Source organism: Phascolarctos cinereus, unplaced genomic scaffold (genome assembly GCF_003287225.1).
Source record: "Phascolarctos cinereus isolate Bilbo 61053 unplaced genomic scaffold, phaCin_HiC Scaffold_9;HRSCAF=440, whole genome shotgun sequence".
Lineage (NCBI taxonomy): Eukaryota > Metazoa > Chordata > Mammalia > Diprotodontia > Phascolarctidae > Phascolarctos > Phascolarctos cinereus.
The window spans coordinates 181,901,152-181,918,567 of NW_027556402.1; the positions used below are offsets into that span (position 1 = coordinate 181,901,152).

Here is a 17,416-nt window from a genome sequence, read left to right on the forward strand (position 1 = left end):
TAGGTGGCACAGTGGATAGAGTATCAGCCCTGGAGTCAGGAGGACCTGAGTTCAAATCTGACCTCAGACACATAACACTCATTAGTTGTGTGATTCTAAGCAAGTCACTTAACCCCAATTGCCTCACGTAAAAAAAAAGAAAAGAAAATTACAATCCCTATCCTAAAGGAACTTATATTCAAATAGAGAAGAAATGATATGTACATAAGTAAGTGTGATACAAAGGAGAATGTGATTTGGGGTGAAGGATAGATCCAGAGGAAAAATGTTCTGGAAAAATTTGAGGGATGATCACTTTTAGCTGGGAGGAAGAATCTGGGGAGACTTCATGAGGAATGGAGTACATCTGATGAGTTTTTGAGGAAGAAAGGGTTTCATAGGCAGAGGTAAGAAAAGGTGTGTATTTCAGGCATGGAAGATGGTTTGTGTGAATGCAAGCAGAGTGTATCAAGAGATTTTAGAATCAAATTTGCCTGAATCATGGATTGTGGTTTATGTGGTTGCACAATCACAGAATCTTAGTTGCACAGGTCTTTACGAGGCTTTTAATCTGAACCATATAATCTAAACTATTATCCTGTTGTCTTTACTGTTTTAGTGGGTACAGTAATGTGTGTCTAATAAGGTTGGAAATGTAGGTTGGGGCCATATTACAGAGGGCTAAAGAGCCTATATTTTCACAGACTCTCAGAATTTGTGAGCTGAAAGGACTTCATTGGTTATTTAGTCCAACCTATACACGAAAGGAATCTGAACTATAAAATAGCTGTCAGGGGTTCATCCAGCTTCTCCTTGAAGACTTCCAAGTCAGGGGCACCATAGCCATTCAAAGATGATTAGATCAGTGCATTAGACATTTTATTTTGGCTACTATGTGAAAGATGGATTGTAATGGATATAAACCTGAGGCAAAGAAATTGGTTAAGAGGGTATTATAACAGCTCCAGTAAAAAAACAAACAAACAAATTAGGATAGTGATGTAAGAAAAGATCAATTAGGAGTTAGGCTTGCACAACAAAATAAGGAGATTCTGAGGACTTCCAAGACCTTGTGGATAGTACAGAAAGTGCCCCAAACATTCTGCAAACAACTAGCTCCTTAAGAAAGAGCCTTGGAGGCTAAACCGGTTGCAACCCAGGGTCAAGGATGGGGCCTCAACAGGGCAAAGACTTTTCTCCACTGCACTTGCTTAATAAGCTTATTGAATATTAACTGATACAACCTGAGGGCAGAGATAGCCACCATTTTGAATATGGCATGCATGAAGTGGGAGGAGTTAACAGAACACGGAGGAACATGGGATAGGCTGTCCAGGAAGAGTGTAACTCAGATGAACTAAACCAATCCTATCCCTGGTGGGTGGAGTGTGGATCTTACTATTTAAAAGTTAATTGTGCCACTGGACTAGCACCCACATGCTACTAAAGCATGTTGTGAACGCTTCTCTCACGAGAAGTGTAATAAAGGCTTTCCTTCACTCATTCCTGTAGTAGATTTTTGTTTCAGATTTTTCTAACAGTGATATTGTAAAGAAGGACAAATGGGAGAAAGACTGCAGATGTAGAATAGATAGGATTGGTCAAATGCTTGTGAAGATTGAGGGATGGACCTTATTTTTCACTACATCTAGCTAACTTATTTATTGAGTAGAAGTGAAAACCAGGATTCTTCTTAAATAGAAAATAAAGTAGTAAAGAATTAGCTAGCAGGACAATTTTCTTGGAAGGGTTTCACACATAAGTATGATTATATTAGAGAATGATTATGCCATTCGAAAAAAAAAAGTTTCTTTTTCCTGATTAATCAGGAAGGAAAGGAAGACACAAAGAAATAAAAGAGAGCACAGGGCTTTCTGCTGACCAGAAATACTAAGAAAGTCAACAGTGTGTCCCGCTCATTCACTCTTCTAGCCTAAGTGGAATGAACAGACTGTCTATGGGCATGACAAAGAGGAGACTATAGAATCATATTTGCCTAGGAGATGCTAGGAGAAGTATGCAGGAACTAAGACTGACTAAGGGAATAGCAGATTCACATTCACTCAGGGGTTTGCATTCTTTCAGCTGAACTAAGGGCTCAATCATCTACACTACCTAAATTATTCTTCAATTTGTATAAGTTCAATGTGCATATGACATTTCTCTATTTTAATGCTACTATACAAAATACAAAATTTTAAACACTTCCTTGGTTTAAATATACACTTTCAGACTGTATTTCCAACAATGGAATTATTGGGGAAAGGTGGTGATCATTGTTGTAACTTTTACTATGTGTTGCTAGACTGTTCTTGAAAAGACTTGACAAGTTTGCAATTCTACTGGTAACGAACAAGACCTCCCATTTTATAATTTAGTCACTCAAAAGACAAGAAAAAATATATTGTGAGCAATAATTAATGATGTTTCAAGTCTGTTTCTAAACCTTCACTTCTCTTTGACCTCTGCTTCAGCTTTGTCTCCCTGTGTACATTTAGAAAGAAGTCTCTCAATGGTTTGTAGTTATTTTGTTGTTATTGTTGCCTTTGGTTACTGTATTTGTTTGCCCTTCCTGTATTTGTGTTATCTGAGGCATTCCAGAAGCAAGTAATCTCTTGAGGTCTAGTTTTCTTCCTAAGACTGTTTCTGATTTTTCTATTGAAAATACATCTTTTTTTTTCTTTTTTTTCATTTATGGTTAGGCTCAGATTTGCAGGGTAGGTCACTTTGGGCTATATAGATCTTGAGTTTCGTTGTTCTGCTGAACACATTCCATTACCTCTTGTGTTTTCTGGTGGGTGCAGAATAATCTTGTGTTATTTGAATTTCTTTCCCTTTGTATTTGAAGGCCTTTTCCCACATCACTTGTAAAATTTGTTGTTTCTCAATGGTGGATGTTAAATTTACCCACTATGTGTCTTAAAGCTTGCAGCCTCAAGGTGTTTGTTTGTTTTTGTTTTTCCTGGAGATCTATGGATTATTTTAATTGGCACTTTGTTTTCTGTGTTCAGTTCTGGGAGGTTTTCTTTTACTCTTTCTTTTCTTATATTGTTCAGGTTTTTCTGTGTTCTTTTGGGCAACCTATATTTCTTTTTTGTTGCGTGTGAGGCAATTGGGGTTAAGTGACTTGCTCAGGGTCACACAGCTAGTATCAAGTGTCTGGTCTGAGACAGAGTTTGAACTCAGGTCCTCCTGACTCCGGGGCTGGTGCTCTATCCACTGCATCACCTAGCTGCCCCTTTGACCTATATTTCTTAAGTTGTCTCTACACACCCTGTCTTCGAGATCATTATGTGTTGCTTGTATGGAGAGTATGTTTTCTTTTATTGATTTTTTTTTTGCTTCTTTTCTCCTAGAATGTCCTTTACTTCTATATATTTTCATTCCCAATACGTTATCCTCTTTTTTGTCTCTTTGGTGTGACTTGCCACTATAGGTTCAAGTTTTTCTATTCTTCCAATTATTTCTGCTTGCAGGTCATAAATTCTGCTCTTATTTCTTTTTTTAAAACCATTCAGGAACAGCGTAATGTGATTTCATGCTCTTTTCAAAATCCAGTGTCCTCTGCTATATCAGGTATTGAATTGGTTTTCTTTATTTTACACTATTTATTCATTAGGTGCCTGAACTCTTATTAGATACTTATTAGATATGGAGTTATATTTCCATTTTAACATTTTTCCATTATCTATTTAATGCTCAAGAACTTGAAATTTTCTTTCTCCTGAGATCTTTGGTAATTTCAGTCTTTTCTCCCTTATTTCTCCTTATTACTTGGTTTCTGAATCTTTCCCCTCTGGTGGTGGTTTCCCTGGGGGCTACATCTAGAGGTGTCGCAGACTCCTTCCATGCCAGGCAATTCAGGGTTCAACAGATTAGGTCTCTGCCCCAAGTGACTCCTGGGGTGAGAGAACTGGCCCCAGCTGGATGCTGGGTTCTTTCCTTCAAGCTTAATGACTTGCCACACAGTCCTTTCAACACACAGGAGTCCTGCCTTGTTTCCCCTCTTCCTCAGTTCTGTGGTTCAGTAGCACAGAATGTTGCTGTTATCATAGCCTCAGCAAATTTTGCTATTTAAAATTTGGATCTCCTGGCATTGTGAAGAAGGTAGGGTAGGGTGTGGAACTGAGCTCTGTTAAAGCCTGGACACGTGTCGTGCCCCAATTCCCTTTGTTCCTTAACTCTATGGCAGAGCTCTGTTGCAGCACAGAAGGCTCCCTAATGGCTGCTATAGTCTGAGCAAGTTTCTGTGTTTTATAGTTTGTAGGTCCTTGGCACTAGAAAGAAGGAGAAGATGTTGGGAAATGGAGTTGAATCTATTGCAGCCAGTAGGTCTGCTTGTATAGCTTTGAGGCTGGGAGCATGGTGGGTGGTGGGTGGTTCTGAGGGGGTGCTGAGTGAGCTCTTGGAAGGAGTTAGTGAATATTGACCTCTCTGCAGTTATTTTATTAAATTTTTACCTTGTTTGGATTCTTGCTGTCCTAGATCATGGAGACAACTGAAATTGCTTTATGGTTGATGCATTAATTCCTATTTTGGAGAGGTTTGAGAAGTAGAAGATCAGAGAAAATGTCTAGTCCTCTATCTTGGTAGTCATGTGACTCAGAAATCCCTATGAACAAGTATATACACCTCTGCTAGAACTATTTCTTTGCTTTAAATCAGCAGTTCTTAAGCTGAGATTTGTGAATAGCTTGATAACTATATTTAAAATATAATTGGTTTCCTTTATGATGCTATGTATTTAATTTTATGCATGTAATAACATTATTCTGAGAAGGGGTCCATTGGCTTCATCAGATTTCCCAAGGAGTCTAGGATATAAAAAAAGTTTAAGAATCTTCACTTTAAATTATTTTTTCTAGTTTGATGAGCCTAAGTTGGTTTAATTTGCATCTCTTATTATTAGTGAGTTTTATTATTACAATTAAAAATATTATAAATGATAATCAAGTGATTTTTAAAAGTCATTTTTATTTTCTCTTTTGACAATTGTCTGTTTACTGATCTCATACCTTTCACTGTGCTGGCTAGGGTGAGATTTTTTTTGGAGGGGAGGGGTGAGGTAATTGGGGTTAAGTGACTTGACCAGAATTACACAGCTAGTGAGTGTTATGTGTCTGAGGCTGGATTTGAACTCAGGTCCTCCTGATTCCAGGGCGGGTGCTCTATCCATTGTGCCACTTAGCTGCCCCTAGGGGAGAATTTTTAACCAAACAAATAATAGAGGTGATAGCAAAAGAAAAAAATAGATAAAATAAATCAACATAATTAGGTTAACAAAGAAAGCTGTCTTGGGGTGAAGGGCAGGGGTAGGAGAGAACCTTTCCAAGAGATATCTCCGATAAGATAGGAAAGGAACACAAATGGGTAACATTAAGATCATTTCTAAGTGGATAAGTGGTCAAAAGGTAGGAACAAACAATTCTTCAAAAAGTTTCAAACTATTAATAACCTTATGAAAATTGCTTTAAATAAATAATAATATTAAAAATGTGAGTCATCCAGAGGACTCATTACTAGTACTATTTCCTAAATTTTATTGAATGGATCATGGCTGGGGAGAAGAGCCTGGGGAAGGCTTATCTGAACAAAATTGTTCATTGATGTTTCTTTTGATTTGATTAAATACTGATAACATGTATTTAACTATTGGGAAATTGCTTAATAAACTGTAGTGGATCTGCCTGCCTCAAGTCTCTCCCCATTCCAATCCATCCTCCATTCAGTCACCAAAGTGATTTTCCTAAACTGTAGGTCTGACCCTGTCACCTCTCAATAAATTCCAGTGGCTTGATACATAAAAAAAGCAAGTTATAATAACTTTGAGGGTTCACTGTATTTTTTTTCTTTTTTTAATTTTTGATTAATTTATTTTGAATGATCAACAATCACTTCCATAAGCTTTTGAGTTTTAAATTTTTCTCCCCTTCCCTCCCCACCTTCCTCCCCAAGAAGGCACACAATCTGATGCAGCCTATATATATATATATATATATATTCTTATTAAACATATTTTCACATTAGTGATGTTGTAGGTAAGAATTAGAACCAATAGGAGGAACTACCAGAAAGAGGAAACAAAACATAACAGAAGGAAAAAAAATAGCTAACAGTATGCTTCAACCTGCATTCAAACTCCATAGTTCTTTCTTTGGATGTGGATAGCATTTTCCACCATGAGGCCTTCAGAGATGTCTTAGATCCTTGTATTGCTGAGAAGGGTTAAGTCTATCAATATTAGTCATCACACAATGTGGCTGTTACTGTGTACAATATTCTTCTGGTTCTGCTCACTTCACTCAGCATCAGACTGTTCATCATTTCTTATAATACAATAGTATTCCATTACATTCATATACCACAATTTGTTCAGCCATTCCCCAGTTGATGGGCATCCTCTCAATTTCCAATTCTTTGCCACCACAAAAAGAGCTGCTATGAATATTTTTGTACATCAAGATTCTTTTCCCATTTGTATGATCTCTCTGAGATATAGCCCTAGAAGTGCTATTGCTGGGTCAAAGGGTATGCACATTTTTATAACCCTTTGGGCATAGTACCAAATTGTTCTCTAAAATGGTTGAATCAGTTCACAACTCCACCAACAATGCATTAGTGTTCCAATTATCCCACCTCTTTGCCAACATTTATCATTTTCCTCTTTTGTCATGTTGGCCAATCTGATAGGTGTGATGTGGTACCTCAGAGTTGTTTTGATTTTCATTTCTCTAATCAATAGTCATTTAGAGCATTTTTTCACATGACTATAGACAGCTTTAATTTTTTCATCTGAGAACTGTCTGTTCATAAAAACAGCAAATTGGTAAACATGAAAAAAGATGTGGATAATCAGCATTGTAGTGGCCATAGAAGTCAGGCACACAAATCCACCACTGTAGAACTGTAGATTGACCTAAGCATTCTAGAAAGCAATTTTTAATTATACAAATAAGTAATGAAAGTGTCCATACTCTTTGACCCAGAGATCTCACTGCTGGGAATATACCCCAACAAGGTCATATACAACAAAACATGTATAGAGGCACTTTCTGTAGTAGCAAAGAATTGTAAACAAATAGATGCTCATCAGTTGGAGAATGGCTAAACAAAATATGATACACAAATGTGATAGAATATTATTGTTCTGTAAAAACAATGAATATGGACAATACAATGCGAGGCATAGGAAGACTTCTATGAGGTGGTACAAAGTAAGCAGAACCATAAAAACAATGTACACCAGGACTATCAGAGTGTAAACTGAAAGAACAATTACAACAACCAAAACATCAAAACTGATAATTACAATGACCAAACTTGATCTCAAAGAAGATATATGAGAATGTACCTCCCTCTCTTCTTTGCACAGGGTGAGAACTATGAATATGGAACACTACATGTTCTGCTCGACTTGATCAATGTGTTGATTGGTTTTTCTGAAATACTTTTCCCTCTTTTTAATTTTTTTGTCATAAAGGATTTGCTTCTTGGGTCTAGGTACAGGTAGGGATATGGTATGAAATAAAGATGCTCTAAAAACAAAAAGATACCAGTAAATATTTTTTAAAAAGAAAATCTTTCAATTGCATATACTGTCAGACTTGGTGGATGTGTTGTTTTTACCCAACCTTCTTCTTCTTTTTTTTCTTCATTACAAGAAGTGGCTTTCTGGGTAGCAGAAGGATATCATTGGAAATAAAGGTAAGGAAAAACAAAAACATATCAATAAAAAGAAACAAAGAAACATTTCTGTCCATTTCCTCTGGTCAATTAGCCAATGGGTTCAGCCAAGTAGCAGAACACAAATGGAAAAAAAAAAGGAGAGATAACAAACTTAAAATAAATTAAGAATATTATAAGGACATACACAGCTGTATCCTAAGAAACTAGAAAACTTGGGGCAGCTGGGTGGTGCAGTAGATAGAGCACAAGCCTTGAAGTCAAGAGTATATGAGTTCAAATCTGGCCTCAGACCAAACACTTGACGCTTACTAGCTATGTGACCCCAATTGCCTTTAAAAAAAAAAAGAAACTAGAAAACTTAAAGGAAACAGATATTTGTCTTTGGAAACACATATTACTCAAATTAAAATAATAAGAAACTAATAATCAAGATAGAGTAAACTCACAGAAGGAAATAAGACAAATCAGTAGAGAGTTATCTTGTAAAGAATACCTTGTCCAAATGGATTCATAGGTGATATCTTTCAAAACTTAAATGAAGAAATATCATACATATTAGGAATTATTAATGTATTTATTAATACATTTATCTATAATGAAAGATGGATTACTACCTAATTTTTTTAATGGGTGAATATGGTGTAAATTTAAAGCCTAATACTAAAAAAGAATTTCGGATTAATTTCCCTAATGAAGATAGGGACAAAATACTAATTAAACATTAGGAGAATACAATAATATATTAAAGATTAGTCAACATGACAAAGCAGAAGAGGATCAAAATGATCTTACTGTATTGGAGTCAAGTATAGTGTATCCAATTGTGGCTGATCAGACCCATATAACCTCAGAAGGCTCTACCACAGGTTGGGCAGAAATAGTCCACACAAGCATTAGGAGTGGAAATGTCTCACTTTTTTTTTTTTAGCTACTACAATTCTGCTTACTTCATAGAGTACACTGCCTTTTTGGACGCAGAACACCATGCTGGGTGGTCTTTTGCCAGTTTTTCCCATGTCATGCTATTGATTCTAAAGTTCTTCAAGAGACCTTGAGAGTGTCCTTTATTGCTTCTTCTGACCTCCATGTAAGTACTTACTTTGTGAGAGTTCTCTGTAAAATAGTCTTAAGCAAACATACTTTTGGCATTCAAACAATGTGGCCAGCCCAGGGAAACTATGTTCTCTGCCGTAGAGTTTAAATACTTGGTAGTTTAGCTTGAGAAACCACCTCAGTGTCAAGTACCTTACCCTGCCAGGTGATCTTCAGAATCTTCCTAAAACAATTCAAATGGAAGCAATTCAGTTTTCTGGCATGTTGCTGGTATACTCTCCAGGTTTCACAGGCATACACAATGAGGTCAGCTCAATGGCTCCTCAATTTGGTAGGCAGTCTAAAACCTCATCTCTCCCACAGTTTTGTCTGGAGCCTCCCAAACACTGAGCTTGGTCTGGCAAAGTGTGCATCAACCACATCATCTGTGTGCACGTCCCTGGAAAGTCTACTGCCAAGGTATGTAAACGTATCCATAGTATTTAAAATTCTCCATTTGCTGTAACCAATGGTTTCACATTGGATGGTGTAGTGTTGGCTGGTGGAGAACCTCTGTTTTCTTGGTGTTGTTAGGCCGAAATTAGCACAAACTGCAGAGAATTTATTCATATTTTGTTTAATCTCAGCCTCAGAGGCTGTACTGAGTGCACAATCAGGTATGTAAGGTATGTAAGGCTGGTTGAACATCAGAATTATGAACATGACTCAACATATAAACAGAAAAAAGTTAAAATCATATCAATGGATATAGAAAGCGATTTTTAAAAAATCCAACGTTAATTAATGATAACAATACTAAAAAGCATGAAGTTTAACAGTGTGCTAATTGACTGAAGATGACAATCTCCACAGTAACTGCAATATTATAAAGATAATCAACTTTTGAAAGACTTGGTAAATCTGATAAATAAAATGACTTACCATAATGGGTATCTACCTCTATCTAGATAGGGAACTGATGGATTCAGAGTGCAGATTTAAGCTTTTTTTCCCCCTCTTTTATCCTTCTTGTCTTTTTTTTTTTTTGCATGACTATACACATTTGTGGTAGCTTTTGTCTTTCTTGGGCGGCTAGGTGGTATAATGGATAGAGTGCCCAGCCTGGAGTCAGGAGGGTTCAAATCTGGTATCAGATACTTACTAGCTGTGTGACTGGGCAAGTCACTTAATTCTGTTTGCCTCAGTTCCTCATCTGTAAAATGAGCTGGAAAAGGAAATGGCAAATCACTTCTACTAGTACCTTTGCCAAGAAAGTCCCAAATGCAGTCATGAAGAGTTGGATATGACATTAACTAATCAACATTTTGTCTTGTTTTCTCAATATGCAGGGATAGAATTTGGAGGTAAAAAAAAAGTTTCACTGCTTTAAAAAAAATTTAAAAAGAGTAAGCTAGATCTCAGCTCTAAGACCCCTAGCTATCTCCAATTCTGTGGAATTTTTTGGGTACTCCTGTAGATGTAAATATTGGCTTGAGGTCTCATTTCAGTACAAACTCTCTATTCAAATTGTATAGGAGGCACAAATCAAAGAGCAAAGTACTAAATACAGAATATCAAGGTAACTACACAAGAAAAAAATCAGACAGCACAATCATTCTCATTCCTTCAACACCTTCCTTTTACATAAAATGGCACAACCTCTTGGAGCCTCATAGGTCAATGAAAAGTAGCCAGCCCTCAGAGAAGTGGAGAAACTCACCAAGGGGGTGGGAGGAATTATTATCAGCAGATTGAGATATTCTGTAGCCTCTTGGATTTAGGGATTTGCCTCAAATCTGATATTAGATGTCCTTATTCTACCTCTAGTACAGTCTCTGGAGCCTAAATTTGTTAAATATGGGCTACAACACCAGTAATCCCTACTCAGCAAGCCATATCCATGGCATCAGTTTGCTCTTCTGTCTGCCACCTTAAGCATGCCTTCTTTGAATGGCAAGAAAACAATGCTGCATTATCATACTCTTGTTCTTAACTCTTTTCTTTAACAAAGGCCTTTGGGTACAATTCCTGCATCCACGTAAAAGATCTGTGGAATTCTGAAGCCCTAAAATTTTTTCCCAGTAAGCAATAGCTTCCTTGCCTCTGTCAATCTGTCAGTCAGTCAATTAGCATTTATTAAGCTACTATGTGTCAGGCACTGTGATTAAGTGCTGGGGATATAAAGAAAGACAAAAAATTGTCCCTGTAGAATTAAGACATTATGGGGTAATGGCCACCATGCCCCCTGTCACAGAAGCAACTCCCCTTCCCCCAGAAAAGCATATCTTAAATTTTCTATGGAAAGTGAATGGGAAAATAGGGTTCAATATAAAAAAAAGATAGAAAATAACAGAATATATATTTCATAAAGTAAGGTAAACTATATTTAAAACTATTTTGTAAAATCTAGAGTTATGATATTTAATTTCAGTAAACTGATTACCTTTTCATTCAATATTGTTTACTCCTAAAACTATTTTGTTCCCAGTCCAAGATATTCTTGAAAAATCTCATAGCAGCTATCAATTGAATAATTTGAATGGCAATATTCTAACTTTGGTATTAAGTGAGTCAGTAGTTTCAGCCTTTTTTTTTTATTGCAACACACTATTGGATTTTTTGTAAGCCAACTACTGGGAAAACACAGTTTTGTATAGTGTAGACATATGATACAATGATGAACTCACACAAAGACTCATATAAATAATTACATTTAATTTTAATCAGAAAATCTTGAATGCTTCAAAAAAAATTAACTATATTCTGCCAACCCTGGTTTTATGAAACCAAGAATTACTGGGTTCATAGATCATATATAATACAGGGCTGGGAAGGACCTTGGTATTGAATCTAAATTCTGCATTTTACAGTTGAAGAAACTGATGTCCAGAAAGGGGAAGTTACTTGTTCAAGTTCACAAAGATAGTAGTAGAGTTTATACAGATAACAAGAGCTAGCATTTGAATACAGGTACTCTCCCTTTAAATTCAGTGTTCTCACTGATCCATATCGGGTTTTTTGTACTTTGTACTGTATTATGCTGATGTATAGGATACCGTCAATTCAATAAACACTATCAGTGCCTATCATGTGCAAAGTACTAACATATTCTTTCATGTCACTAGGGAAGCATTTAGAGTATTATTGCTATAATGTGCCATGCATGGTACACAAAGATTAGCCTTTTGGCTTATCATCAATAGGGTATCCATCCACTCTAAGTGTAGATGGCTCAGCTCAATCATCTGATCTTCCTTGTGACCAACAGAATACATTTTTTAAGATGGTTGGCGAGGGTCAGAGTCATGCAGTATGTGGTCATGGAACAGAGAGAACTCACCCCCAGAGGAGGTCACTGATCTTTTTAGAGTAGGTCATATCTATGGCCTTGGCTTCTTTAGCACAGGGCTAACAGTTGCTATAACTGGAAGTGGTAATACTTAACCAATATTTTCCATTTCTCTCTTGGAAGGGTAAAGTTCAGTTTACATCAGCTGTTTAATTCTGGTTATCTCATTTGATAAAATGCCATACTAGCTAGCTTATGGAGTAAATGTTAATGGTTAGCTGATGTGAACTGAAATTCAGCTTTGGAAAGGAAAAGATAACCACTCCAACTTATCTCATGTTATTATTTCAGTCCTGTAACTTAAAGAAAACTCAACTGAATTCATGTTCAGAACCCTGGGTGGTATGCAGTGGGTGGAGATGTCAGTTCAGAGGACAGCAGGGCTCAAATCTCATGTCACAATAAATCTCTTGGCGCAGATCTATTCTTTTTTCTGTTGCCACACTGTGTTGTTTGATGCACCTACCCTTAACTTATAAGCTTCTTATAAGACAATAATTTCCAGGAGCAATTACAAGAGAAAGCTAGAGTGAAAGAACTGAATAAAAGAAAAGTGAGAGTAGGAGATGGCAAAGTAATCTAGCAGTCCTCAGCCAGCAGATAAAAATGCAAATGAAGACATTTTCTAAAGAAAAGTTCAGAGACCAAGATGAGGCTACTAGGTACTAAAGAGCAAGAACTTCATGTCTAAACTTCCTGAATCTGAGTCTGACAGTGCGTATCTTATGATAGTTATGTTTTGTGCATTAGGTTACGCAGTGGATCCAAGATTAAAGGTTTATCCTGGTATGAGTCTGGTACTTTTCTAGAACCTCTCACCCTGAGTTTACAATGACTTCTGTCTTGTAAACTAGACTTGGAATTCTCTTCCCCAGTGTCAATGCCTTTTTACCAGTCTTCTAGAACAATTTAGCCATATTTCCCCCCTCTATTTCCTTACTTCAGTTATTTAGTCAAGGTACTTGGCAAAATGTAGGTGTGTTGCCTATCACTAACACTTTCCCTGCTATGAGCACTTGTACTAGGTGCTGTTAAGGAGATACAAAACAAAACAAATTAGAACAAAAAGACAATGTACCAACCCTGGCTTGGGAGCCAGCAACCAATTTAGACTCCTGGCTCTGTCCTTAAAAGCTGTGGGACCTTAGTTTTCTTTGAAACTGTTCCCTTAAATACAGGAGGAGGAGGTAAAGGATGAAGTAGATCATCTTCATTTTACCTCTAAAATTCTGTTCTTTTGTTCCTCCTTGCCCTAATTGACCTACTTTTTCTTGATGGGGAGTGCCAGTTTTGTCTTGTACCTGAAATGTATACTTCCTATCACCAAGTCTCCTCCTTTCCTGCCATTAAAAGATCTATTTTGCCATCAAAATACCAAGATATTTGTGAGAAAGTGAGAAAGCAATTTCCTTTCTTATTTCTGTGATCACACAATTCATAGGCATCTTTCACATCTGCAACCACACAAAAAGAATGGAATCAAAATCAACATGGAATCAAAGAATTTTAGCACAGAATGAGAGATCATCTAATCCATTATCCTCTCTTATTTTAGAGATAAAGAAACTGAGGCCAAGAGAAGTAATGGGAACTAGCCCAACGTCACAATAGCTTTTGCTTATACTATATAAAAAACCCCTCTATTATAATTCACGGTGGGCATCCATTTTTTCCCCCATCTGCCATCATGATTTCTGTTTAACTGACACAGCAGACAGTCTGAACAATGCAAGGCCCCTATGGCACTCCATCCTGTCGATTATGATGTGAACTGCCTGCATTTAAGCCTTGGGAATTCAGAGAACTATTCCAGCAACTCTTGCAAATGGCAGTTCTAGGTAGAACGTGGTCAGTGGGCCCGCAGAAGTCTTATCATTCAGAGATCAGGACGACAGGGTTACTTTGGCCCCAGGCACCAAGTGCTTGGCGCTTCCTGCTGGAAAGTTGTTACCTAACCACAACAACGCTACAATCATAGCTATTATTATAGTTGGCATAGGAAGAAAAAAAAATGAATCGAAAACAGCATCAAGGAAAAAAAAAACGCGAGGTGGCAGTGGTGGTGGTGGTTTTGAGAGATTAAAAACTGCAAGTGGGGGGAGGGGAGGAAGAAAATACATCTTCCACTCCCCCCACCCCAACACGTTGAAAACATTTTGCCAGAAAGTATAATTTTGAATAGCGTCAACAGAAAAAAAAACTGTGTTTTTTTTTTTTAACTTGGGGAAGTGACTGGGTCAAGTAGTAGGAAAGAAGGCTGAAGCATGGATAGGACACATAAGGGAGCCAACGGAAGGACTAGCGTTAGCAGCAGCTGAAGCCCAAGCTGGGGAAGCGCGCGCGCGCCTCGGTCACGTGGACTGGGCGCTTTCTCCTTCTCCCCCCCCCACCGCATGGCGGCGGCCCGCGAGCCCACGGGCCTCCCCCAGGAGGGAGGGGAAGGAGAGCATTGGGAGTACGCGCCTGACGGAACGGCGCTGGCGCATGCGCGCGCAGGGGAGGGGCGGTCGGCGCGCGGCCGCCTTTGCCCGGCGGTGAGGGAGTCTATGGAGAGGCGTCGGCGGCTGCTGAGGAGGAGGAGGCGGAGGAGATGGCTCCCTTCCCCGAAGAGGTGGACGTGTTCACCGCCCCGCACTGGCGGATGAAGCAGCTGGTGGGGCTCTACTGCGACAAGGTAAAGGCGAGGGTGGGGCCTTCACGTCCTGGAGGCTGGGGGGCGGGCGGCCGAGGTGGCGGCGGCGGCCCCTCTTCGGCGGCCTGCGCGGCGCTCGGAGCCCCCGCGAATTAGTGGCTGCGCAGCGCAGCTGTCACCGCCTCTGCCTCGGCGGGGATGCCCCGGCCCCCGCCTCCGCGGCCCTCCGCCCGGGGTCCTAGGGCCGAGGGGCGCGGGGGCTGAGATAGGCCTCCCTGGTGGCGCCCTGGCCCTTGGGCGCTCGGCTCCCTGGAGACTCGAGAGTTTGCGGGCGGGGAGGGCTTCCTCGTCCCCCTCTCCTATTCCCCCCCTTCCATCTCACCCCTCCCGCAGCTCAACCCGCTTCCTTATTTCTTTCCTTATCCCCACTCTTTTCCCATTTCACCCCTCTCCATCTCTCCTTCCCGATCTCGCTCTCTATCTCCCCCCTCCCCTTTCTCCCATCTCACCCCTCTTTCATCAACCCGTTTCCCTATTTCCCCTCCTCGCCCTTTCCATGCCCCTCCCCCATCTCCCTTCATCTCTCCTCTTTACCCACCCCCATCTCTTCCTCTCAACCATCTCACCTTTTCTATCTCCCCCCTTTTACCTCCTCCAAATCCCTCCTCCCCCCTTATCTTTCCTCTCCATCTCCCCCATTCCCCAACTTATCCCCTCCCCAACTGATACCCGCCCTCCCCATCTACCCTCTCTTTTTCTCACCATTTCCCCTCTCTCTCTCCTCCCCTATTTCATGTTTTCCCCAAATCTCCCTCCATTTCACTCCCTTCTTATCTTCTCTCTCCCCCATCCACCTCTGTCCCCTGGTTCCTATTTCAGTGTGTTTGATCCTATCAATCGACTTGATCCCCCCCAATTTTTTTTATTTATTTGTGTGGAGGGGTTGGGATGGGCCAAAGCCTCGTTCCCCTTCTCTTGGCTGAGCACCTCTGGCGGAGGACCTAGGGTTTGTACTCTCTTCACTCAAGATCCCTGCACTTCTGGAAGGACCCTGAGCCAAGAAGGAGTCTCTGTCCCGATAGAGTTCTTAGAAACATTTCCCTCAGTGGGGAGGCAGGCCGCCTGCACAGTGAAAGAGCTTTGGGGTTAGGAGTAAAAAGATCTAGTTGGGTTTTGTATCCCCACTCACATGTGTGATCTTAGGCAAGTTATTTGATCATTCTGTGCCTCAGTTTCCTCATCTGCAAAATGGAGGGAATGAACTGGATTATATATAGGCCCTGTTTCCAGTCCTGAAATCCTTTTATAAATTTTAGGATTTCTGTGCCAAGGATTTCATTGCTTTGAGATTGCTTAGGTCCTGTCTCATTTTAGCACAAGATTCAGAATTACTGTTTTGAAGTCAGCCAGGAGCTTGTCTTTCTGCAACATGCTGTCTAAAGATAAATAAATGACGAATAATTTAAAAATCTTTAATTCATGTGCGTTTTACTTGATTATATGTGGTAATGGGGAGGAAGGCGCAAGGCATAGATTATCTCAAATAACTTGATCTGTGGGACATGTAAATTAGGTATTAATTCATAGCATTTAAAATTTTACGTTTTAGAGTCTATTTGACTTGAAAAACAGAAGAGGTAATAACTTTTTTTGTGTGTATGTGGATAGTCAGTAATCATGGAGTTTGCCTGGGGAACATTTCAGTTAAAAAAATTTCATTAAAAATCTCATTGATGGATGGAAAGGTTTTAACAGTCCTATCAAGTTGTTTATGGTAATGTCCAAATAGTTTAGTGCTAGTTCAGTACCAAGGAGCAACACTTTAAATTGTTTAATTTGGATTTTGTGTCCTTTTAAAAAATTTCGTTTGCCTAACATTTAAAGATGCTGGCATAAATGAAGAGTGGTCTACAAGTCAGAGGGTCTTGGTCTGAATTCCCTTTTGCTTATTAGCTGTGTGACCTTAGGTTAGTCACACTAAACTCAGTTTCTTCATCTGTAAAGTAAATCAGTTGGATTAGATGAACTCGTAAGTTCCCTCCCAGCTCTGAATTTAACAGTGTTATGAAATGGCCAAAGATAGAAAAAAGCCTCAGAGGGAAAAGCATGTGACCTGAACAGTAGACAAAAGTGGACATTATAAAACAGAATAATCAGTTGTTTTAAAAACAAAATTTAATATTCTGTTACCTCTACAACACCGTTGTGGTTACAGATGAAGAGAAAATGTAAGTTTCTGTGAATTTAAAGACCAAATGCTAATTGACGTTAGAATCTGGATTAGTGGGACCTAATGAGATATGCCCATTGGGTTGTTTGGTGGCTAATCTGCTGTTTTATGATGGAACACTTTGCCTCCTCTTTTCACTGAATTAGAAATTAAGAAAATTCTGGTGTACATGAAATGATTTGAAAATTGAGAAACAAAACTTACAGGCTATTCCTGTAAATATTGTAAGTTGCATATTTTTGCAATGTTTACCCATTCGTTTGTTTAGGAAGAACTTTTTCTTTTGGACAGAATGTTAAAATGAACTTCACTGTAGCAACTATTTGAGCTAAATCGAATTTTGATGGAGTGGCATCCAAATGAATGATTTTATTTATGCAAACACTTAATAATCCTCATTGTATGAACAAATGATAAGTGCCTACTGTATGCCTGACACTATATATACTAAGCCATGGGGATACATGGAAAGTCTTGGCTCCCCCTCCCCCCCAATCACTTTGAGAGT

General features: G+C 39.0%; 1 protein-coding gene across 1 annotated transcript in view; it reads left to right on the plus strand.

Moving 5' to 3' along the window:
• Positions 1 to 14,537: 14,537 nt before the first annotated feature.
• The window catches only part of FBXL5 (F-box and leucine rich repeat protein 5), a 49,762-nt gene continuing 46,883 nt past the window's right edge, over positions 14,538 to 17,416 (plus strand). Inside the window, exon 1 of the mRNA XM_020992978.2 lies at positions 14,538 to 14,720. Within this exon, the coding sequence (XP_020848637.1) occupies positions 14,637 to 14,720 (84 nt within the window). The 5' untranslated portion in view covers positions 14,538 to 14,636. The remainder of the gene's footprint in view (positions 14,721 to 17,416) is intronic.